Raw genomic sequence first — 24,976 nt, 5'->3', positions numbered from 1 at the left:
TACATGGGTGTTACCACTGGTATACTTGGCATTTCTTTTGCCAGTGCTGGAATACTGAGTCTTGTGTCACAGTACCAAGAACAGTACTAAAACTGGCTGGTAGTAAAAACTGGTGCTAAAATGTTTAGTAAATTGGATATTGCTAATGGATAAGTGGATAAAGTTCAGAGATTTTAGAATGATTAAATGATAGGAGGCATAACATAGTAAGACATCAAGATCTTCACCTATTTCATATAAAAGACAAAATGAAGGGACAACCTGAATACAGCCTGTGAGTACCTGCACAGTAACAAAATTTGGAAGACTGTGTCTAATTCAGCAGACAAAGGTTTAACAAGATCCAATATCTGGAATTTGGAGCTAGGCATATTCAGATCAGCAATAAAAGACGCCTTTCTAAGGCAAAAGGCAGGCACCATCTGGTGAACCTACCTCAAGTCATGCTTTATGGAGGTTTTGAAATCACTGGCAATTTTAATTTTTTAAAAATATTTTTTTTCCTAAGAGAAAATGCTGGGAAGCCACTGGCCTGTATTACACACCCTATTCAGTACTCTTATTGCGTGGCTTTGGGTTTCTGGAGCTGAATTTAGATTCCCTTGAAACAACTCAAGGATTCTGGGATCTGAGTACCTTGTGCTTCAAGTGATGCCATTGGTATTACAATTACACTTTTCTCATCCTTTTGATGTTTTCCCAGAAAACACATTGTTAAAATATATAACTTCCATTTTTAATGAGCACTGATATGGTAGTATGATTTTATTACATCCATTTTGAGGGGTTGACCAGGGAGGGACAAAGCAGTTCTGGCTGCAACTAAGTTTGAACTTTTTGCTCCAAATCGAACCAGAACATTAATCCTTTGGGGAAGCTTGAAAAAGTTCAGTTAACTTCCCACTGCTCCTTTCAGATCCTTCTGCTTGCCTAAATGGTTGCTGTTGAACCTGGCAGCAAAAAACAAACCTTGAGAAATCTTGCTTTCCAAGCCTAGTAGGTCTGCAGGGATTCCCTGCCTCTTGACTGGTTATCTCTAGGCAATGTGTGGATTTGTTATGTCTGAGCAATAGTAAGTGTCTGGGAATAACACCAGTGAGCTAGTCTGTTCTTTATCTCTACAGTGCCTACACCGAGCCTTACAAGGTGTGCCCAGTCTCTGTGATACCGATGGAGGTTGTCACATCAGATGAGGAACAGAAGAGTTCAGAAGATGATGAGAGCAGCCTGGGTGATTCCAGCCTCATTAACAAGGTAAAAGAGCTGAAAATGGGGAACGCATGAAACCCAGAGAGGGAGAAACAATTTGCAGAACCTGGCTTCTCAACTCTTTCTGCTCTTTGCCTGGTGTTCATTTAGATATGTCAGAGCCATCAATCCTTTACTTCCCCAGTGCACTAGCAACAATTTACCCCTATAGAATGTAAGAACTGCAGTCCTAAGATGGACAGTGGAGGCAACATAGCTAGCAGGAAAGGCCTGACTTGAATGTCAGGAAGAATGTCTTGCTCAGAAGAAGGATTTAGCTGCAATCTTGAGAATTTTAAAACTACATTGAATAAAACAACAAAAAATATGTTATTGGGACCAGTTCTGCATTGGCTGGGAGATGGAGTAAATTGTCTGATAGGTCTCTTCACTCTCAAGATTCTCTCATCATGGGAAAATACACTCATGTTTGGGTTTATTTTACTGACTTCCAATCAATAAAACAGCTCTTAAGCAAATTAAGAAGACCACGGAAATCTGACCACAGCTTAAGACCATATAAGGCTGTTTTAATCTCCAGTAAGCTGACTAACAGTGCAGTTGTTAAAGAAATGGCATTGAGCAGTTTTAGGCACAAATTTATCTTTGTTTTTCACAGAACTTTTTGGGTGTGTATTCTTAAAACCTAATACAAGCTTAAGAATCTAACGTTGTGTCTCGGGAGTACAAGCACCCACTGCATAGCCCATTTGGTATGCATGCAACAAATGGGTATGTTCTACTGAAGGCTTCCAATTTGAGCCCCAGGAACTAAGGCTGCATAGAAAAATAGCAAATCCTGATTTGCGACACCTCTCTCTGCCATTCATTTTGGCCTGGTCTCTCAGTGTCAGCACAGCTATGTGGCTTCCTGATTGTAGGTGGCTTGTATCTGGTCATGGGCATTTGTCAGAGCCTGCAAAAGTCTGTGCACGTGCCCGTCCAAAACCAAATGATGGCTGAGTAATGGTCCACTCTGTCAAGGAGAAGCATAAGTATATTGATTCTAGGAAGATCAGATCTCTTCAGTCATTTCCAGAACGTGAAGCTTTGTTTAGGGGCAGGGGTAGAGAGAGGGGAGCAGACTTTTCCCCTTACCAGGACACTAGTTCTTGAGAAACAGAAAAAGAAATTGCAAGCGGAATGACAGTGAAGGGCAAATGAAATTGCTGTTGCTCTAATCTCTGAGGGAGAATAGCTTCCTTTGATTCTATGATTCTGTGATTTCCCTGTATGCTGTATCACTTTTCATAGAATCATAGAATGGTTTGGGTTGGAAGGGACCTTAAAGATCATCTAGTTCCAACCCCCCCTGCTGCGGGCAGGGACACCCTCCACTAGACCACGTTGCCCAAAGGCTCATCCAACCTGGTCTTAAACACTTCCAGGGATGGGGCATCCACAACCTCTCTGGGCAACCTGTTCCAGTACCTCACCACTCTAACAGTAAAGAATTTCTTTCTAACATCTAATCTAAATCGACCCCCCTTCAGCTTGAACCCATTACCCCTTGTGCTGTCACTACACGCCCTATAAACAGTCCCTGACCATCTTTCCTGTAGGCCCTTCAGGTACTGGTAAACTGCAATTAGATCTCCCCAGAGCCTTCTTTTCTCCAGGCTGAACAATCCCAACTCTCTCAGCCTGTCCTCATAGGAGAGGTGCTCCATCCCTCCAGTCAGCTTCGTGGCCCTCCTCCTTTTAGGTCTACCCTGCAGGGTGCTGAGCTGCCTCTGCTACCAGTGGAAAAAACAGTGGTTTGATGTCCTTGCTGACATGAAACAAATGAAACAGTGGCAAGCAACCTTACCATTTTTCCTCTGAGATTCATGACATTTTTTGGTTGTTTGTTTTCACACTGGTTTGGAAAGGGAAAAGCCCTTAAATTTCTGACATTCCTTGTTAAATGAAAAATATATTTCCTTTCAGTTCTATTAGCTAACAAACCACTAGCATTTATAGAGCATACACTAATGTGTTATCTAAGCCAGTCAGGTATCTCAGCATCTCTTAGTTGTTATGCCAGTGGAGAAATGACAACAAAATTGTGACTTGAGTTCACAAGGGAAACGCCTGCAATTGCTATGCACTTCAAAGTAAATTCAAGGTTGCTAAAACCAATCTTATGTCCATTTTTGTAGGGTTTTACTCAAGACACTAGGAAATGATGGTTTCTAAATGTCTCCCTTATTGTATATATCATCTCATGCATTTTAATTGTTCTCTTGTGCTGGGGTAACCACACTGTGTAACTGTCACAGAAGGCGGCAGCATTTGGAGAACAAACATGTGCTTTAGAGTCTAACTGGAGGCATCCCTCCCACTCTTCAGGCAAACACAAACTAAATGTCTGCAGATGTCTGATAGAGAACATCAGAATGGATCTGGTTGGTTGGCCTTTGTTTCCCAAGCTAATTGTGAGCAAGGATCACAGTACGCAGGACCAGACTTCCACAGGCTCCTGGGGAGCTGTCTTAAAATAGCTCCGAGTACAGGCCGTATTTCCAAGCTGGCTGATGAATTAGTGCATGTGGCTATTGACCCTGCAAGAAGCAGGCCAGGAAAGTAGACATAATCTGATCTGCCTGTTGTAATTCTGGCTGTAGGAAGATTAGCCATTCTGCAATCTACTGGGCTCTAGCTACAGACTCTGGAGCAGCAGTAATTTCATCCCTCAATAAGCCATTTGCTTAGTAAGCCAGAAGGTTGTGCTTGTGTGTGGGGCCAAGAAAAGATCTAGAGATGAAAAGTGGTACTGAGACACCTTTGAGTGTCTTTGTTCTTGTAGCCTCACTAGGGCAGGCATCACTTTGCATAGACTCAGGGGGTCCTGGCAACAATCCTGTCAAACCCTGTGAGTCCCAGTTGTCCCCTGGACCCGATCTGTTAAAGACGACGCCTGATCTGGGCAGTCAAAGGTCACCTAGCATCAGGACTCTCTTGCCACTCTGTAACAGCCTCAGCATCACTGCTGCAGGCTGCATGAAGCAATGATCAAAAGACAGCAAGGGAAGACTCAATTTCCTAGGGAAAACAGTCAATGCAGGGTTCTGACAGGAAGGATGCAGTATATTTAACTGTTGTCTTTTGCCCATGCCAGCCACAGAATAATAGTAATATGGGAATCTTCCAAGGTCTCATGCAGCCCACGCTGCAGATTCTCTGTCAGAGACAAGGGCTTCCAGTTCACTGTAATTAAGACTGAATGGGATAAATTCCATCTCTCCATGGCTCTTGTCTCAGAAAGTACTGGTGTCTTTACAGAGGACTGAGAGAGGACTGTTTTTCTTACCCTACTGCTCCCGCCTCCTTTTATTGTCTTATCACACAAATCTTCTGGGTGCGGAGAGAACATTAGCTGCCCTGTTAAAACCTGTCTCTATAATGACAAAGCGCAAAGAACTTGTCCAGCTCCCTCATGAAGTGATGTATCCCTTGGAGCAAAATCCTCAGGACAACACAGAGTAGCTGTGCAACATGAAAGAGTTCAGAAGCACTGTCACTTGGGGAGAATTGGCAGAGACATGTTGGTCTGGATGCCAAAAATAGTACCATAGATTTCAAAATGAGCTAATCTTGTTAAAACAACTGTTTTGGGCTGGCCTACTAAGAGCTGAATTTGAATTTTAAAAAACACACACAAAAAGAACCTTCTGGGGTTTGTTGGTTTAATTCCTGTTTTTCTCCTCCTTAGGAAAACTTAGTTTAAATAAAGGCATGAAACAGCCTAGATAATAAAATCTCCTCCCTGTGCTCAGATATATGACTTTAATTTGCATTGAGCTGGATTCTACCTGCTGCCTTTCACTGTCATGAATGAATTCCTGCACCAAAATGCAAGCAGCATGCTTTGATTTTTCTCACTTGCTTCCCCCTAACCTGCTTGCTGGAGAATCACAAGACTTCTAGTTTGTAGCAGAATTTTTTCCTTTGATGTTTCTTTTTAAGGCTCATTTTTATAAGTGAATATAATTTTAAAAATTAGCTTTGTATACACATTTCCTGGTATTGTTTCAACAGCTCGTCTCCTTTGAATCCCTGCTCTCCTGGGGACCAGATTCACATGAGCATGGAGAAATTTTTAGGTCTTGCTGGAACCCCTGTTCTATAAACAATTTGAATCATAGCCAATAATATATGTTGAGGTATTTTTACATTGTCAGCTTTATTTTAAAGTGCAAACAAAGAGGTGCTTTCATCTCTATTGTGTTACAGGAATTTTTATTACTAAAAACCTATTTGGAATGGGGCAGGTATAAAAAGGTAAAACAGGACCTGAGTTTCAAATTTTTGCCTTTATTCCACTTGGGAGTATCTCAGACCCTGAGAAGCTGAGCATTTGTCATCATAAGCCACCTGGTGGTTTTGATTCTTCTTTGTAAGACTAACAGTGAAAATGGATTCTTTCTGGTTAAATAAGCACTTTATTTCCTTCTCTTCAGTCCGCTGGCATATGATAACAACCTAGAGAACTCAGAGGCAGGGAGTGCTCTAAGTTTTCTTAACCTTTCTGATTCTACTTGCTTATATTATAAGAATCACTTCACTTAGACTACTGATGGAGATTCGCTCTTTTTATTCCTCCTGCTAAGCTAATTTAGAAGAGCTTATGGGCCTTCTCTTCACTCATGTGTCTTTTATATATGTTCATTTAATTAAATCCCTCCCAATTTATCAGAAGGTGACACGTGACTTTTCTGTACTGGGCTCTCAAGGTTATATAATGGCATCTAAGCTGCGTATAGGGAAAAGAAAAAAAAAAAAAAAAAGAATTAAGGGATTCCAGTTAGGAACAAAAGAGTTTTATCAAATAAAATGAGAACTTTCTCTTTATCTCCAACCTCTGAACCTTCACTCACTAGGCAAATGCTCAAGGTCCACGATGTAGAACCCCAGATTTTTCCTCTCATCATTGAACTGGATTCAAACTTGAACTTGGTGATAGTTTTTTACTGCTAAAACCAGATAATTCCATCTTGGACTCACCCAGCTAACAAGCATTAAAGGAATTTGAAGGGGAAATGAGCTTAATAGCTCAGATTTGACTACACACCAATTTCAAACTGAGTTCTCTTTGGCAGAACTTAGGTTTTTTAGCAGTCTCGGAATACCCAGTTTTAAAAAGAAGATCAGAAATAGAGACAATATAATCTTGAAAATCTACTTTTGAGAAGCTCAGCTCTGTGGTTTGAAATGGACTAAAATCAACACATGCTGGTAGGTTTCACCTGTTGCTGGTTATGATCTGAGTTTTTTAATTGCCTCAGTGGTTTGAGGAAGATGCTGCATATGCTGGATCATGAGCTACTCCTCCATAGCTTGTGCCTCTCATTTTAGTGTCAGAATCTTCAAGCAAGAGTCTTCAGACAGTTCCTTTTTTGTAGGTCCTTTTAAGACTGGATCTTCTGGCTAGTTGATCCCTCTTGTCACTAACCTCCTACAACCTCCAATTGTTACTAAGCTAAAGGGACCCCCAATACAATTCTTTTACTACACCTAATCCTCCATCTGGCTGAAGACAAGGACCCAGCAGGGAGGACTGATTTTTATGCTGGATCCAGAGAAGAGAAAAAAACATCTGATGCAGATTAGAGATCAAACTTGCAGGCAAGGCAGAAAGGTAGGTGCTAGACTTTAGGTTGATTGCGTGAACATCAAGCCTTTCAAGGGATTCACTGAGATGATAGTATCCCTAGGAATGCATCTGCCTTCCTACCACTACATTAACAGCTCTACTTGGGGAAGTAGGTTGAGCTTGGGGAAGGGCAAACACCTGTGGGACAATCCACAGCAGGGAGATGCAGCAGAGGCCCCGTGATGGTGTGAAGTTTTCCTGAAGAAATACATGGAGATCAAGCACAGGTTTTGAGTTCTGTGGAGATGGGTAAGGGGCAGGAGCCCATCTGCCAATTTAAGAATCAATTTTTCCAGCATCTTGGAGAAATCCATGCAGATGGTCCTGTAACAGCACTGTAAAATGTGTTGTCTTGGACTGGGCTTCAAGAGCTATTTCCATCATGCTGCTTGTCACACATATGCTAAAAGTAGGCTGATAAAACAAAGTAACAGGCTTAAAAATAACCCTAATAGTCAATGGAAGGCACTTAGACTGTGATCAATTGCACAATTTGCACCACACAGATAAGAGGCTGAATCTTCCTTTACAGGATGCCTTTGGAAGGAGAAAGCAGTGGCTGGGTAAATGGAGTATGAGGAATATTGTAGCAACATCAGCTATTTTAAAAACTCTGTTATAGTTAGGAATGACATATAGCAAACCTTACATTAAGCCACTAGACAAAGGAACAATTAAAAATGCTCTCTTAAACCTGTCTGTAAATACAGGAGGGAGTTTGATCTGAAGAACTGAAGGGAATCTCAGAATAATAAGAATGTGATTAATCTGGGTGAATACCTCTAAGAATTATAGTCTATAAAGCAGTCAGGAAATAAATTAATACAAATCATAGGACAAGTAATAAAGCCATAGCTGGAACATAAAGACATTTCTTTCATCCAGAACACAGATCTGCCTGTCAGTTAACTGTATGGGAAATATAAAAGTAAACCAATCTGTATGCAAATATTGTCAAGTTTAGTCTAAAACCAGCAATATGTTACAAGGAACTGTATATAGCCAGCATATGAGAGATGTGATCTTACCCTGGTGGCAAAATGTGAAAGTCTGAAGCGAGACGAATAGCATGTACCAGAGCAAAATGGTATAAAAGAAAAGGAATTCAGACCAGATGTGGCTGGATTTTATGCCAATGAAAACCCAAAGCATTCTGGTTATTCATTTAGGACTTTAGGTTTACTATATCTAATCCTAGCCAGACTGGAGTGGTGCTCATTACCATTATACAGTGGTGTGCTAGGGGCAGGGCATGAAGGGGAACTTCATGCAGAAAAAATCCCTAATGCTGTACTTGTGAGAAGGAGGGACTGGAGGTAAGATGCTCCACCCTTCTCCCAGGTATCAAAGTAAAAGGCAATGGACAAAAAGGGGAGCAGCAACCCAGTATGGCAGATGGAGGGGACCTGCACCCCACACAAACAGGGAACACTAAGCTTAGCAACAAAGGTGTCACAACAAGCAGGGCAAGTACTGTCTCATGGCAGTACTGCCTTTGCTAGTCTTTATCCATTTCCACTGGGCGGGCTTGGTTTCCAGACTCTATTATAATCATTCTGTTTTGCAAACCTTTAACCTTCACATATTAAAACACACATACATGCACACACACACACAAAACTGAAACATGCTGGAGTTGGGAATGACAGATTTGTGTGCCTTGAGGAAGCATCTAATTCAGGCGCCTTTCAAGGGACAGCTCTTGATTTATATAATTACACAGATTCCCCAGGAGACCTGCAATCATGCTCTTCAGGAAGGGGCCTGGGAGACAGGAGATGTGGACTGCTTTTCCTTCTCTCTCACTGATTCACAGAGCCAGCCTGAAAAAGTCACTTGTTCTTGTAATGCCTCAGTTTACTGTTGGCACCACTGCAACATCACTGTGAACTACCTAAGACTAGTACTTAACTTCAGCTCTGCTCACAGGTGTGCTCTGTAAAGACCTGCAGGCTTTTAGGTCTGTATTGTTCTAAACAAAAGCTTTCTGGTGGTGGTATGCTTCAATACATTGGGAAACATTGGCTGTTGGAGAAGGAAAAACTCTGAGCAAGTCACAAGTCATCTCTAGGTCTCAGTTTTCCGTTCGTAAACTTGGTATCCATTTGGAGGAGGGCTGTAGAGCTTAGTTTGTTAGCCAATGGAGAAATGATTGCACAGTATCACCTTTGCTTCGCAAGTCATGCTGATTAGCTGAGCTGTAGCAACAGTACAAGCTCCTAACCTGGTTAAAGTGCTTTTGTGTTTGTAACCTTCCTGGCACCAGCATGTTTGTCAGAGTGGAGAGAATGGGGAGATAGTTCAGTTATATATTGCAATTTTATATTGTATATTGCAAGCATTTTATTAAGCATTTGGTTTTGGGGAGGATGGGGTGATGAGGCTATGAGACAAGAAGACACAATGAAGCAGAAAGCCAAGGATCCCTACAGGGCTGCATGGCCTCCATCTGGTAAGCAGAGGCATGCAGTGAGACCTTGAATGCAGCTTCTGAAGTGGGAACTGGGAAAGAATCATGCTGGGACTGGCTGCTGGGCGTAAAGATTACTAAAAAGGTGATAGCTTGGTGGTGTTATAATAATCACTTGGACTTTTTTTCAGAAACTTGGTGCTGGAGGGACCCACACACCCTCTATCCCCTATTCCCAGAAGTCTGTCTCTGGACACTGTCGTCAATCTGAGAGTTCATTTCCTGGTTAAACAAACAGCAATTAAATAACACAAAATAGGCAACGCCTAGAGACACTATCTCAAACTCGCCCTAGACAGGCCATGTGACACTGGGGTCCCTGTGTTTTGTCTCTTGGCTAAAACATGTTAATACATAAGAGGAATTACAGTGTGCAACAATGTGTGTATGCAAAGGAAAAGTGGGCCTGGCTTGCTTGGGAAGTACATTCTGCTTCTTGGCACTGTGGAGCAAGGTTTGTCAACAGAGGACCTCTTGGGCAGCCAGCACTGGGCCAGGTGACCCAGAAAGAAACACACTCCCTTTCATTTGCTCTGCTATGCCTGTGTAGAGAAAATGTGAGAAAATAAAAACTCAGTGCCTCTAGTGTGTTCCTACAGCTTTTGGGACAACCAGGAGAGGCACATCATGATCATCAAGAGGCGTTCATGAAGTGGAAGCCGGGGAAAAGGGGCAATCAAATATTTGCTCCCAGCAGGAAACTGAAGCTAAGGAAAAAATGTAAGATCTTTCTAGTGCACTCTATTAAACTGTAGTGTAGTTCTCCAAAAGTGTTTCAAGCATGCTCTTTGGCACCCATCAGCTAAAAGAAACAAAGAACTAGAGGACATACCCTCAGACTCCTGGTGCTAAAGGAGAGATGGATTAGGCATCTGAGACTTATGAATAGTTTACTCTCTATATTTCCTTTGGCTCTTGTAATCTTCAGTTGCCTCCAAGTAAAAGTACACAGAAATAAACTAAAGATTAAAAAAACATCACTGTGACACTGTTCATTTTCTATACATGAAGCATCATTCATTTAACCCATCATCATCAGGGTTCAAGAACTTTTTCACTCATATTCATTATTGATTGGATTGTAATCCTCCTTGGGGTGAAAACTCACAGATCAGCGAGGGATCTTTAGTCTCCTCATAGAAACAGAAGCCTTTCCTTTGCTCATGTGTGCAATCAATACTGACACCTATTTGCAACATGCTTTCACTGGCCCTTGATTCCTCTGAAGTGCTTGAATTCCTTGCTTTTGTAATGAATACCTAAAGTTATTTAGACGGACGAATCTTAAAACTTCTGTTCCATCACATATTCCTCTTTTAATTTACGGATGTTGGGCAGTGAAATTGCTTCAATTATGTTTCAGTTGACCTTGCTACTGTTTTTTTTTACACTCCAAGTATCCACATGACTGAATTTCAGCTTCCAGCACTTCAGGGAATGTTTCTTTCTTTCCTACACTGCAGCTTACTGCAGGCAGAATAAACCAGATACTTTGGGAGGGGAAGAAAATCCTGAAATCCAGAAGTTGATGCCTCTGAAGATACAAAAGGTGGCAGATGGCTCACCGTGATGATGGAATGGAACTTTGAGCAACTCAGATAATTCTATCGTGTGCCAGAACACCTGCATCCCAAGGGGATGCTAATGAGGAGGAGGGACAGAGAGTAAAAAGTCTATAATGCATTTAGCTTGAACTAGCTTAGACATTTTTTACTGCTCAGATCTGCTGTGTAAATCCCAATTGTGTATCTGATCTATCAAGTGTGATTTGGGAAGTCAGCATTTGTGGGAAGCTGAATTTGGGTTTGGGGTCCTATCAATACTTTTTATGAGGGGTCCCAATAAAGGTTTGTATTCTCTGACCCCTAGCAGCCCCCTCATGCAGAATTTGTGGAGGAAATACAGCCACAAACTTCCCACCTGACTGTTATACCGAGGGACTGCATCATATCTCAGCAAGTCCCAATCTCTCCTGAGTAGGCTTTCAGAAGCAGGATCTGTAAGCCATGGGTTTCCTGCATACCTGATCTGGCGAACAATGTCGCAAAGTCTTGCTGCTGAATTCATCTCCCAAGTCCACTTCAGGTCACTGAGGGCTGCTTTTTCTTTACTACTACTAGACTACTGTTTTAGTTCCTTCACCACTGCTAAATAAGTCAAACTTTTCCCAATAGATTCCTTTCAGTAAATATTGCCGTGCTTTGGTCATTTCTTGCCATAAGGATGAGTCATGAAATAGGAGCAAAACAGCCTAATTAGCCACTTGCACCTCAGAGCCATACTCTTTGCTGCTTTCACAGTTTTCTGTGTCTTCCAAGATGCCTACCAGTTAAGTAGATGCCAGAGATTTCAAACAATGTCTGCTGGCGTACTGAACTGTTTGCTTTCTGGAGATATGTATTCCCATTTAGCTTAGACATTTTGTTTAGTACGCAACAAAGCCCTTTGCCACATTTGCTTCTACAGGTTTCACAGCAGTCAGAACAGTTTGGAATATGACCATTTTGATAAAGAACTTTTCCATGTAGTTAAGAGTACTAAACACATGGTATGAGCTTCCACAGCCATGAACCTAGCCTATTCAAAGCTAAGCTTCTGCTTCTCTTGACAAATTTTGGACCTGTAAAAATCAATAGAAAAATTCTCTCCTTCTTCAATAAGAACAAATTTTTTCAAACTTGACATCTGCCTCATCAGCTATTATATTGTACTATATTACTAGTATTTGAATTGTGGAAACACCCTGTCCTAGAAAGGACTCCAGGATGCCAGATACTGAACAACAAAGAATAAAAGCCTGTTCACTATTTTTACTGAAGGAATATGTCAGTTCAAACTGCAAACTAACACTGCTTTACTTCTTGGAATGAGATATCTCTTAATTGTGTCTGGTTTTTGCTGTTGACAGAAAGAAGGCCAGTCTAGAGCTTACCTCATTGCCCAGGAGCTGATCTCTTCAGAAAAAGTGTGAGTTCATTGTTACAACCAATCTGTTGCTCTCCTAAAATTGAAGCTACGCAATCCACCCTTCAGCATTGCTTTGATGGCAATTAATAAAAGTTTGTCTCTCCCTAGATACGTGGAGATGCTCCAGCTGTTACATATGGTAAGTAAATAATTTGAATCACTGAAACCTAATTGCCCTTTTACTTAGCTGCAGTTTAGAGGATGTAAAAGCATTGGAGGGACTGAGGAGAATTTGAGGACGAATGGCTTACTGTGAACCATTGCAAAGGAATATGTCTGCCACTAATCTACTCTTGCTACAGACCCTAAAATCTAGTATTTGTCATTCACAGGGAAAAGCGTTGGCCAACAGTGGTTGCTGATGCTCTGAGACTGGTTTAAGATGCAGAAAAAGCCTAGTGCAGAGCAGGAGATGGTGATAAACAGGGGTGAACCCTCTCTCTTCAGAGAGAGACAGATAGGAGCGGAGCTATGAAGCATGGGGATTTGGTTTGAATGGATTCACAGTGCTTCCTTTTAAGCTTCTTTTTTTCTGATAATGCAATATCAGTAATATACAGTGTGGCCTGGATATCCACACTGTGACACAGGTAGTCACCATGGGCAAAATACAGATTCTGGTGTCAGAGTCTCATGAGGGAACACACACAAAGAATCACTTGTGGTGCCTGATAGAGAGCTCTTGCATGGTGTAAACCCACCGGCAGCTTTGTTCCAGAAGACTTTGTGTCCTTTAACAGAGCTGCCACTGCTTCCCTGGAGACTGGTACATAGCTTAGGTAGCCTTGCTCTCAACATCTTTCTTGGCTGTTAGTTGCAAGGCAGTAGGGAATAATAGCCACCACACAAAGCATGCCCATAGCTGCTTGGAAGGAAATTCCTTGAGAAGGCAAAAAGTAGCCCCAGGTTGTCCTTGGATGACACCTCATACCCTAGCAGTGGACAGGAACTCTGATGGAGAGAAAAGTAATGAGGTCAGCATTGTATTGCTGCCTGCTCATTGTGCCTCTCAAGCGAGCTGTCAAAACTTAAGAGCCTTCTCAGGCTTGGGCAGCAGAGGCAGGAGAGCAGCCTTAAATGTGACAAACACCTTGCAGACAATTGCATTTCAACAAATCAAAAACTGACAAGCTGGTCAGCTGGGAACCAAACACTTTAAGGGGCTTAGCTGGAATCTACCAATATTTTGATAAATTGGTGATAACTTGCCTCATCTATCCTGGCTTTCCTTCCTGCACAGCCAAACATATTATTTGACACTAGCGAGACATAGTTGTAGTTATCAGTTGTCCATTGGGGAAGCCAGGGTGGTTTCTTCACCTGTGGACTACAGGGCTTCTGATCATTAAGAATAGCCACAGAACTCCTTACTGAAATTAAGATTTCCAAAAGTATCATCAAGTAAAAAAAAAAGAAAAGCCTCTGCCAGCTTCTAAATCAAAACAGAAGAGAAATATACACACAGGAAATTACCATGCACAGAGAGTATTAGCCACTCTGCATCTTCATTAGATGCATCCAATTAAAACATTCTTAATGTATTTAATTTTCCATTTCCAAGTACATTTGTACTTTGGTACATTATGGACAGCATGTAAATGCAGGGCTGAACTAGAGTGAGTGTACAGTGCACTGTATTTAATGGAAATGTCTAGGAGAGGCCTTTCCTTTGCATTATATCCTAGCATTTTCCATATACCTCTAAGAGATAAAAGTGCCTCACTAACATGGCCTGAAAAATCTTCAATATATAGACCCAAATCTTGCAATGCACTTCAATGCCTTTATCCACAGCATGAATGGCTGCACACCCTCATGGCTGTTATAGCATAATGTTACTGCCAGACTGCCTTGCCTATGCTGTTGCTGGGTCAGGAAGGGGGTGCTTCAGGACATTCCCAGTCCTTTCAGGACCTACTTTGCCCTTTTCTCCTCCCTCTGGTAAATCCCTGTGTGATGAATTTGATTCTGAGGCTATGTGTGTAAACGAGTAATTTATGCATTTGCACAATAATCTTATTTTCTGCCTGTAGAAATCATTTGGAAGGAACAGGAAATGCCGGTTTTGCTCTCTTTTCCAAGTTGACAACTTTAACATGGGACAAGGATTCTGGTTTATATCTGCTAAATTTCTTTTCTTTACTTTAGAAACACTTATGGATGCAAGAGCATGTTGCTCTCCTCCAAACTGCTGCAAATCCTTAATAAAAAGAATCTTCATAAAAATTACAGCTCATAGGTCAGTTACAGAAAAACTCTCCTTGATTGCTAATTTTATCTGCTGCAGTGCTCCAGAGTTGGCTCAAAGATATGAGGGAATGAAAACAGAAAGTTTTCCTGGCTTGACTCAAAAATGTAACTACTCCTTGCTCTCCTGTTGGGGAACTCAGACATTTCCTAAGCAGAGTGTTTATTACAGAAAATAAGTAACATTACCTGGAGCTTGGCCTGCCAGTCCTGGAATTAAGGTTTTAACGCATCAGGGAAATTGGCTCTGTTTTAATCATACTTAATTATTAGGTTTGGATTGACTGGTTAATTTATCAGGAAAAAGATACTGGTAATAGCATTCCAATGCCTGGGCAAGTTCTGTTTCTGTCAGCCATCAATTAGAAGCACTTGTTTGGTTTTTATATATATTTCAGCCCTGTAATGGAATATTCCACTGAATCCTATTTTGCTGGCATTTTGTTTCCCTGCCTGCCCATCTCACTGAAGCAGAGGGATCTTATGAGTGTTTTGCATGTGCTTATTATTTCCTTAATTATGAAAGTTAGAGCACCAAAAGAGGAGTTAAAATTTCAAATTAAAATAAGGGCCTAAAGTAAACCCTTGGATGAATGCACTGGTTTGCAAAATTAAGCCACTTACAGGCTGTGAAATGTCAGAATCACTGTACCCATGCACTCTCCACTTTTCCTGTCCCAGTTCCCATTGTTTCAAGTTAGAAAGTTCAGAAAGATCTGTATCAATTTTAGGATGAGATTTTGGGTGCACAATTTTGATTAACAATTTTCTTCTGCAGTAGAAACGTATCCTTTTTGCCCCATCACCAAATGCATACACTCCTTTAGGGGCTACTGGACGCTTTTTTCAGCAGAGTCAACAAGCAACTTTCTCCAATAAGATTTAATTGTTTCTATGAGTTGGCTTTCTAAGTAGTGAGGATGTATGAATGGCACCTGGGTTAGAGACTGAGAGAAAGGAACAGCCAGTCTCTTTTCACACTTGACTGCTAGTTCAGGCACTCCTTAGTTTAGAAGAGATCAAAAATCATTATAGGAATGGGTTCAGAGCATTCATTTCTGTGTTTTATCAGGTGCCTATAGCCCTAGCTTACCCCCCCGCCTCTACTGCTATAGGATGATGTCTGCAGGATAGCTACCTACTGCAATGGTATTCAGAAGTAATCTGCTGGTTTTTCTGTTGTAATCATGTTCAATCTAGAAAGCTGCAGTCCCAGCACAGTTACCTTTCCCACCCCAGCTACTGTTGGTTCTTTATATTCACCTGTTGGCCAGTTTATTATTCCAGAAATCTAGAGAAACTGTTACCAATTTTAAAACATATAAGTCCCTTGGACTACAGGGGTATTATTGCCTAACTGAGGCTTTTCAATACTGTCATCGTGCAAAAAGTTACAATAAACTAATTACTGCTTTTTGCATATTTGTATAGCATTAGGAATAGTCACATCAGTAAAAAATTCTGCTTTGCTGTGTACTCGCTGTTGACACAGGTCCCACTGGCAGATGTCACAAGCAACCACCAGTGACCACAGAGTCACCAAACTGCCCTCAAGGTACAACACCCCATTCATGGCCAGTTAGAACCAAAGGCTTCCTTGACAACCTGTCTCAGCTCAGGCAAGCATTTCTCTCTGTTCCTCATCACCAGCTTTCTCAAGAAAACAGTTTCTAAATGCTCATCTTCAAGTCTGAAGTCTCATCTTTGTATATAAACTTACATGTGGGTAAGAAAGGCAAGGAACTAAACCACACCCTAGCTGCTTTCAGAAAGGAAAAAAAGGCTTTTCTTAAGCCTGCAGCAGGAGCAGTTTCCCATCTCATTTCCAGGCTTGGCTGGAGCTGCTATTCATTCAGCTTAACAGAATCTGTTTGGCTTTTCAGCAGAGACTTAAATAAATTGATTGATTGCCAAAATGATGACATTTCCATACACCCACTCTGCTATTGAACTGAAAGAGTGGAAACATTATGTTAGCTCACAAACTCGGTATCAGTTGGTGTGGTAGTAGTGATAATAATCTAAAGGGTTAGCTGTTATTTGCCCTACTCAAAGGTAATGCAATTCTCTGGAGCAGGGAGTTAAGAACTCATTCTGGACTGAGCGGATGGGACTGGCAGGGCCTTGCAGTCCAAGTCCCTGATCTCTTGGTACTCACAATTTAGTTTTCCAAAGTCGATTAGACTTTACATTTCCTTTGGGATCATTTAATCCTCAAACTTTGTCATTCTTTTCTCCTATTCCTCTTCCCTAGTAATGCAGGCTGCACTTGTCATTTTTTTCTTAGTACTTGCCCCTGAACAAAAATGCTGTAGGTTGCTTTCTCAGCCTAATGTTTCACACATCACCTTCGAGGACCAAGAGTCTGGTTTATTCGCTTCCCTTCAGCCAGTCTGTTTCAAATGGCTTTACTAGAAGTACACAAATCAAACTTAGTGTGACCAGACTGCCTCAGGATCCCAGTCTGTATGGGATCAAGCATTTGCTTGATAGTGTACCATGTTCGCATTTATTCTGTCTTTGACTTTTGTACTTAAAATCACCTTTTTTGGTGCATAAAAACCTTTGAAGTCATTATTACTTCCCTCTGAGGCATCTACTGAATTAAGATACCTAAAAAGACAGCTCTGCACTGAAAAAACACCAGCCCCAACACCTCCCTGTTCAAAGAAAGTTGATTCTGTCTTCTGGTTTGCATTTTCCTCATAACAATGGGCCACAATTCTTAGAAACACTAAGACCCAGATTTATGCTTCTTCAGTATTTGAAGATATGGATATGAATATGATATGAATAGATGTTAACATGTGCTCGTTCTCCAGCATTTTGAGCAGTTTGGGATCGAACCCTGCACTGGGCATCCCAATGCTTCTGACTGCAAATCAGAAATCTTAGGAAATAAAAAAGAACAAAATTATCTTAGTGCTCAAGTCACTAACTCAAAGGTATCTAAATGCAGATTATCATGAAGTCAGGCTCACTGGTTAAACTCTACTTTCAGAATTCTGGTGGGCAGCATGTTCTCAAGAACAAAAAATAAACATCTGATTTAGGAGCCACTATTACATATTAGACAAAACAGAAATCCATCTTTCTAATTATTTATACTTCCAGTGAATGATTGGCCAAGCAGCCTTTTTTACTAATACTGTGAATTTCTTGGATGATGTTCAAAGTTCTGCTGGACCAATCAAGTCATTACTTTCCTAATTAAATGCTTTAGTGAATGGATAAATGAAGAGCTAGCTGGCTGTTAGACCCTCTGAAGCTATTCTAAAAGCCTACAGATGCACTGTCACAAAAGAATAGCCTGCCCTCACTTATAGTAGGCTGGGGTTTTTTCTCCTCATTTATTTATTCATTGTTGTCTTCATCGGCAGTGGGAAAATAGCTATGTATTGGCCATGGAGCTTCTGCAGTGGGAATGTTGAGCCAAAATAGCTTTGAGATAACCTGTATATCTTTTAAAAGGAGAGGGAAGTCACACTAGCACATTTGGCATCAGGACAATTCCCTGGTAACAAGCCCCACTGATTCGCAATGCATACTCTACAGCTTGCCAGTTCTGAAACTCATTTGCAGTGTTTTGGATGAACGTGTGTATTTGACTGCATGTGAGTGTGTGTTGAGGTCAGGGTTCCTGACTTAGATTGTACCCTGCAATGGCAGGATAAGAGACTAATTGTGTCTGCTGCGATAGTATTTTCTACTGTTCATCTGGCATTGTTTCTTCTGAGCTCAGTAATGAGAAATTTGGGAAGATCACTGCTCAGTGCAGATCAAGGGTCACTCACTCTGCTACAGGAGATGTGCCACTTTTTAATTCACAGGTGCCACTTTCACCATTAGGAGAGAGGCTGCTGGCCATAATGAAGATACCTCAAAGGACCACCCATGAGTCAGACTTGGCTCATGGCATACTGTACAGCATCTCATGCCTGCATTCAGCTTTAATATGGAGACTCTCTTCTCCCCCTTTGAACTCTTCACCCTCCCCTCAGATGTAATGCCTAGATGTCCAAAAGAGCCTTGGATCCTGCAATATGTAGTATCTGTGGAATCCACCTTCATTTTAGAAGTGAAAGTGGTTGTAAAACCCTGCACCATTTTATGCAATCACTGTAGACTTCAGTTGTATTAAGTTTCGGCTGCAGTAAGATTTCCTCTTTTCCTCCCTGGCCCACCCACAAAGGGTCAAATATGCTTACTTCCCAATATTATCAGTTCATAAAAAAATCAGGTTGACTTGAGAAGCAATTACAATTCTAGATACACATGCAAAATGATTTTTGGATGCATGTATGTTTCATTATTTATTGAAAAGTATAGAATTCCGGATGCCAGGTGGGAATTGTGGCATGAGCAAGGTAAACATGTTGTGTGCAGACATGATTTCTGCAGCTGAAGTTGCCAGCATTCCCACCTGTGGACTGAGGCAGAAAAATGGCATGGTTTTCCACTAATGTATCTGCTCTGTACATTCTCTTTTTAGTTTGTTGGGGTTTTTTTTCCTCATATCTATTCCCTAATGGAAACTCACACATCTCCCCAACCAGTATTCCTCTTGAAAACTGCAGAAATATCCTACGTGAATTTATTCACCCATTAGTCCTTTCCTGTTCTTTAACACACAGTAGAGGTATAAGCAGGAAAGCTGATTCAGCCATGACAGCGTTAGAGGTCAGACCATTGGTTGGTATAAATTTATATAGTTTTTCTCTAGCAGGTGACTGCAAGAACAGCAGATGATTAGCTTCTTCAAAGTACTGCATCAGACTCATTTTGAGTTAAGATTTCTTTCCCTCATTATCAACATCATGAAGATACTTCAGAATCTGGAAAGCAGTTGAGCTCTTTTCTGCTTTGTGCATTATTGCAAGGTGAAGCTTCCTTCCTTCCTGTGAGATGATGCAACAAAGAGCATGTAGAGACTTTGCTTCAGCACCCAAGATCTGGAACATGCTACTTAGACTGCAGGCATTCAGAGCTTTTCTAATCCAGCCACAGACTCTAGCAATCTGGTCCTTCTACTATAATGTGCACTTTTTGGTCACAGAAATACATATCCTTTCTGATATTTCACTTGAACTGTTAAAGTGTGGCTTTGCTCTACAACCACTACCTTCTACTAGAAATTCACAATTTCTGGCTCAAATGCAGGCCTGATGCTGGGAACACAGTGCTGAAAGCCAGTGAGAAGGAACCTCCATTCCCACCTGCAGAGCAACTGTTGGTCAAATCATAGGACTATAAATTACTAACGGCAAAGCCAATATAATGGTGTTGTACCCCCTTCTTCTAGTTTCATGCCTTGTAGTCAATACACAAGAACTAGGATTTCCATTATGATTGGATTAGCATCTTAAACACCGCTGCTTTAGAAGATGAACAAATAAAAACAGAAAACCAAGAAGGAGATCTAGCAACTGATCAGCATTTCTTGACCAATTTTAAAAGGTTTTATTTCAAATAGAGCTGTTTATCTATACCTTTAAGTCAAAATCTTGACTTTCTTCCAGTCTACTCGCCTTTCTAATCTACATAGTTGCTTTCAGCCTATTGCAGGTGGCAGAACCATCAGCTTTTTACAATGAAGGTAGAGACTGATTTCAGTCCTATCATGTCCTAACTACCCCTACTAGTCTGGTTGCAGTAGTCCCTGGTTCCCCAGGTATCCATGGGCCATTGGATTAACTGATCTAACTGGTCTATTCTGTTATACACAGAAAAAGCAAACAAATATTCTGGGTCCATACTGAATTACTATACTCAGGATTATTTTCAAGTAGAAGTTAAAGAAATCACCCACCACAGCAAATATACATATATATATGTAGGCAGTTTTTTCTCCTGGGTAAACTACTTGCATGAAGCAGTGGTTTAGCTTACAAGAGATTAGTTTTCCTTCCTTCCTTTCACTAGGGTTCTGCAAGGTTAAATGTTCTCAGGCTAACAAAAGCTAACTAACTGGCAGCAGGGTTGAAATGCAGGAAGGACCACAATATGTATGGGATGTATCCATCTTGCAAAATGGTTGTTGATATGCGTACAGGATTGCTACAATTGATTTTTGCAGCTGGACTCCAAAACATACTCAGCCCCATATTGGAGATATTTAATACACAACCTCACCATTTCTGCATCTGCTCACAAAATCCTGGAAACAAAACTAACTCGTGTCCCATTAACTACCCCTTTTGCCTTTGGATTAGAATATCACATTTCACATAGATGTTGAATCCAACAGAGAACTTTCTAAGTGCTCTACCGAAAACTAGCCTTGCTGACTCATTTGAAAGAGTACCTGGAGATAACTACCTGCTACAAAGGTTTCCAAGTTTCTGGTCCCAGTTAAGCTGGGCTACCTTTCTGTAGCCCAGAGCCAAGTACCTAAATCTTTTTTTTCCCCAGAACTCTCCTGTAATCACTGTTTCCTCTTAGCATTGGCAGGCACTGCCAGCATCTCTAAAGCATCTCATATCCCAGCACCCTATAGTGAGCCTCATCACCTCATAGAGGTTATCAGATTCTACTCCAAGAGCCAAGCATGTGACAGCTAGGCAGTTGTCCACATAAACCATCTTATTGAAACTAACCCTGCGTTCCTCCTTGTCTCATGCCCTTATAACAGGCTCCAGGTTACAGTCTCCATTTCCAGCAGAGAACAGACGTTCTTCAGAGGCATTCTTGGGGAAAAAAACCCTAACAACAGTTGTGTGTGTTAGTTATGTGCACAAACAAAAGAAGAAAAAAGAACAATCAACCAGCCTTTGTGGCTGTGGGTTTTGATCCTCTTTGTTTCACTTAATTATTTGTAGGGTTTATTTCAGGGATGTTAAGGATTTGGCCATTGGATGGCTGTAAAGGGCTTATTTATGGTTGCCCAAAATGTAATTAAAAGTTTTATGTTTCAAAAATGTATTTTAATAGCACAGTTGCTAACCTTCTATGTCACCTAGCCAGCTTGCGTTATGCTTTCACACGCTCACACAAACACTGGTGCAGGTATTGGCATAAGACAGGAGTGAGATCTGTATGCTCATATACCCCTGGATGAGACTGAGCTCCGTGGCCATCATACCAGAGCCTTGAACTGAATGACTTCAGTTCATGCTTCTGTTCTAAGAAATTTTTGACGCAGCAGGGAATTATATGGACTCAGTGTTTGGTACCTTCTGTGTTTAGACATAGGGCTTGGGTGACAGACTTGGAGACCTTCAGGCGCCATGATTGATTAGAGTTAGTGAGACTGCAGAAGCACTTTGCATTTGATTAATGGCTTCCCAGGCACTCAGCACTTTCAATAGTGACATAATTATATTCTTTTAACGGATGTTTACAGTGATTACTGTTATGCTGCAGGTTTTTTATTAATCATTAGGAAGCTGGCTATCCAGGCAACTGGAATTAAATAATTTGTCCAAGAATTCATTATAATCAAAGGGGCAGGCAATTAATGACTAATTAAATCCACTGAAATGCTGTGGGAAAGGAGTGTTAATCTTGTTGCTCAGCTATGGTGGAAAGTGGATAGATACAGAGCTATTCAATGTTAATTTGGAAAAGATGACATTTCTATAACATAATAGGTTACTTAAGCACATCAGTAGTGAACTTACTGCAGCTATTCACTTCTCCAGGCACAATAAGCTGAAAGAACACTTTGGATTCTGTCCCTTTCCCCAGTCTGGATTAATTATGACTGAGGACTTTGAAAGGTTGCAGATTCCTTTGAGTTATGAAAAGCATCCAGAAGAAAGATTGACTGGCTTGGTTGGAAAGCCTCTGGAGCATATGCTGTCTGAAATATGTAGTTAGATAGGCTCACTCACACACCAGAAAAAATGGGATCTGGAATAGCACAACATTGGGATTATTTGTGGTACTGGGGCAGGACACATTGTGGAAATCAGACCCAGATAAGTAGGAAACACAATAATATTCTTTCAGAAATTTTTATGATCTTGTTTTATCCAGGATATAGTTAGTCAAAAAGAAAATTGTCATCATGATCTTTTTTTTTACCTAGTTCTAGTGGCTTTTCAGAAAACAAATGCTTCATCTGTCATAGTTGCTAATAATAGGTAACCTATGTGTGACTTTCCTTTTGGCTAGTATCTATTAGATATTCGAGTCATTCCAGTTCATACTGAACCAGTGTGTATATTGCAGTTGACACTGTTACAACAGAAAAGTGAGGAATGAATCTGAGGACACTAAAAACTGCTTTTGCCTGGAGTCAGTTCCTACTGGTGAGAAGAGAGGAATTTTTTAGGTTCTGTGCCCAGAGGCTCTCTGCTCCTTATAGAACATTTCAGCAGGACCACAGTCATACCAACCAGATCCCCAGCATGCTGAAATCAATACAGCTACCTTGATTTAATCAAACTGAAGTGCACTAGCTAATGTAAAATTTGGATACCCAGTGAAACATACTCTGTTGAGGTGCTGCTACCTGAATATTAGCAAGTTTCATGGAAATCAGTTCTTTCAGACTCCTCCTTAATTACTCCATATACTTATAAAACTTAACAAGACAGAAGCCAGAGTCATGAGAAATAGAATCATAGAATAATAGAATTATTTAGGTTGGAAAAGACCTTTAAGATCATCAAATCCAACCGTTAACCCAGCACCGCCATGTCCAACACTAAACCATGTCCCTAAGCACCACATCTACACATCTTTTAAATACCTCCAGGGATGGTGACTCAACCACTTCCCTGGGCAGCCTGTTCCAGTACCTGACAACCCTTTCGGTGAAGAATTTTTTCCTAATAGCCAATCTAAACTTGCCCTGGCACAACTTGAGGCATTTCCTCTCATCCTATCGCTTGTTACCTGGGAGAAGAGACCGACACCCACCTCCCTACAACCTCCTTTCAGGTAGTTGTAGAGAGCGATGAGGTCTCCCCTCAGCCTCCTTTTCTATAGGCTAAACAACCCCAGTTCCCTCAGTTGCTCCTCATAAGACTTGTGCTCTAGACCCTTCACCACCTTCATTGCCCTTCTTTGGACACACTCCAGCACCTCAGCGTCTGTCTTGTAGTGAGGGGCCCAAAACTGAACACAGTACTCAAGGTGTGGCCTCACCAGTGCTGAGTACAGGGAGACGATCACTTCCCTAGTTCTGCTGGCCACACTATTTCTGATACAAGCCCGAATGCTGTTGGCCGCCTTGGCCACCTGTGCACACTGCCAGCTCATATTCAGTCGGCTATTGACCAGTACCCCCAGGTCCTTTTCTGCCGGGCAGCTTTCTGGCCACTCTTCCCCAAGCCTGTAGCATTGCATGGGGTTGTTGTGACCCAAGTGCAGGGCATGGCACTGAGCCTGGTTGAACCTCATACAGTTGGCCTCGGCCCATCAATCCAGCCTGTCCAGATCCCTCTGTAGAGCCTTCCTACCCTCCAGCAGATCAACACTCCCGCCCAACTAGGTGTCGTCTGCAAACTTACTGAAGGTGCACTCGAACCCCTCTTCCAGATCATTGATGAAGATATTAAAGTGAACTGGTCCCAATACTGAGCCCTGGGGAACACCACTTGTGACTGGCCGCCAACTGGATTTAAGGTCCATTCACTACAACTCTTTGGGCCTGGCCATCCAGCCAGTTTTTCACCCAGCGAAGAGTACGCCCATCCAAGCCATGAGCAGCCATTTTCTCCGGGAGAATATTGTGGGAAATTGTGTCAAAGGCTTTACTAAAGTCTAGTTAGACAACATCCACAGCCTTTCCGTCATCCACTGAGTGGGTCACCTTGTGGTGAAGGACATCAGGTTAGTCAAGCAGGACCTGCCTTTCATGAACCTATGCTGACTGGGCCTGATCACCTGGTTGTGTTGCGTGATGGCACTCAAGATGATCCGCTGCATCACCTTCCCCAGCACCTAGGTCAGACTGACAGGCCTGTAGTTCCCTGGATCTTCCTTCCAGCCTTTCTTGTAGATGGGCACCATATTTGCTAACTTCCAGTCAACTGGGACCCCCTCGGTTACCCAGGACTGCTGATAAATGATGGAAAGTGGCTTGGTGAGCACTTCTGTCAGCTCCCTCAGTACCCTTGGGTGGATCCCATCCGGCCCCATAGACTTGTGTGTGTCTAAGTGGTATAGCAGGTCACTAACCATTTCCCCTTGGATTATGAGGGCTTCATTCTGCTCCCCGTCCCTGTCTTCCAGCTCAGAGGGCTGGGTACCCGGAGGACAACTGGTCTTATGCCAATGGTAAATGCCATGGTAAATCCCAGTGCAGCCCAGGGAAGTTCATAAGATTATCCCTAAAAGTTCACAGGACAGAATTTGACTTTTTTCAATAGGTTTCATGATCACTAGATCCTGACAGAGGAAGATACTCAACCTATCCCATCCTGGTTCAGGGCCAGATAGAAACAGCCTGGCATCTTTCA

At 41.7% G+C, this 24,976-nt stretch overlaps 1 protein-coding gene across 6 annotated transcripts in view; it reads left to right on the top strand.

Annotated features, from left to right (window-relative positions):
• Window positions 1-24,976, top strand: part of FGD5 (FYVE, RhoGEF and PH domain containing 5) — a 120,079-nt gene that overhangs the window by 45,760 nt on the left and 49,343 nt on the right. For all 6 annotated transcript variants that reach the window (XR_012837085.1, XM_075762569.1, XM_075762568.1 and 3 more), the window contains 3 exons: window positions 1,125-1,254; window positions 12,262-12,320; window positions 12,429-12,459. Coding sequence is in view for 5 of the 6 variants with exons in the window: in XM_075762569.1 (XP_075618684.1) it covers window positions 1,125-1,254; window positions 12,262-12,320; window positions 12,429-12,459 (220 nt within the window). In the remaining variant the exon portion in view is untranslated. The remainder of the gene's footprint in view (window positions 1-1,124; window positions 1,255-12,261; window positions 12,321-12,428; window positions 12,460-24,976) is intronic.

This window comes from Balearica regulorum, chromosome 10 (genome assembly GCF_011004875.1).
Source record: "Balearica regulorum gibbericeps isolate bBalReg1 chromosome 10, bBalReg1.pri, whole genome shotgun sequence".
In the NCBI taxonomy this organism is placed as follows: domain Eukaryota; kingdom Metazoa; phylum Chordata; class Aves; order Gruiformes; family Gruidae; genus Balearica; species Balearica regulorum.
Note: the sequence above shows the minus strand (reverse complement) of the source record. Positions and strands in the feature narration are given on the sequence as shown.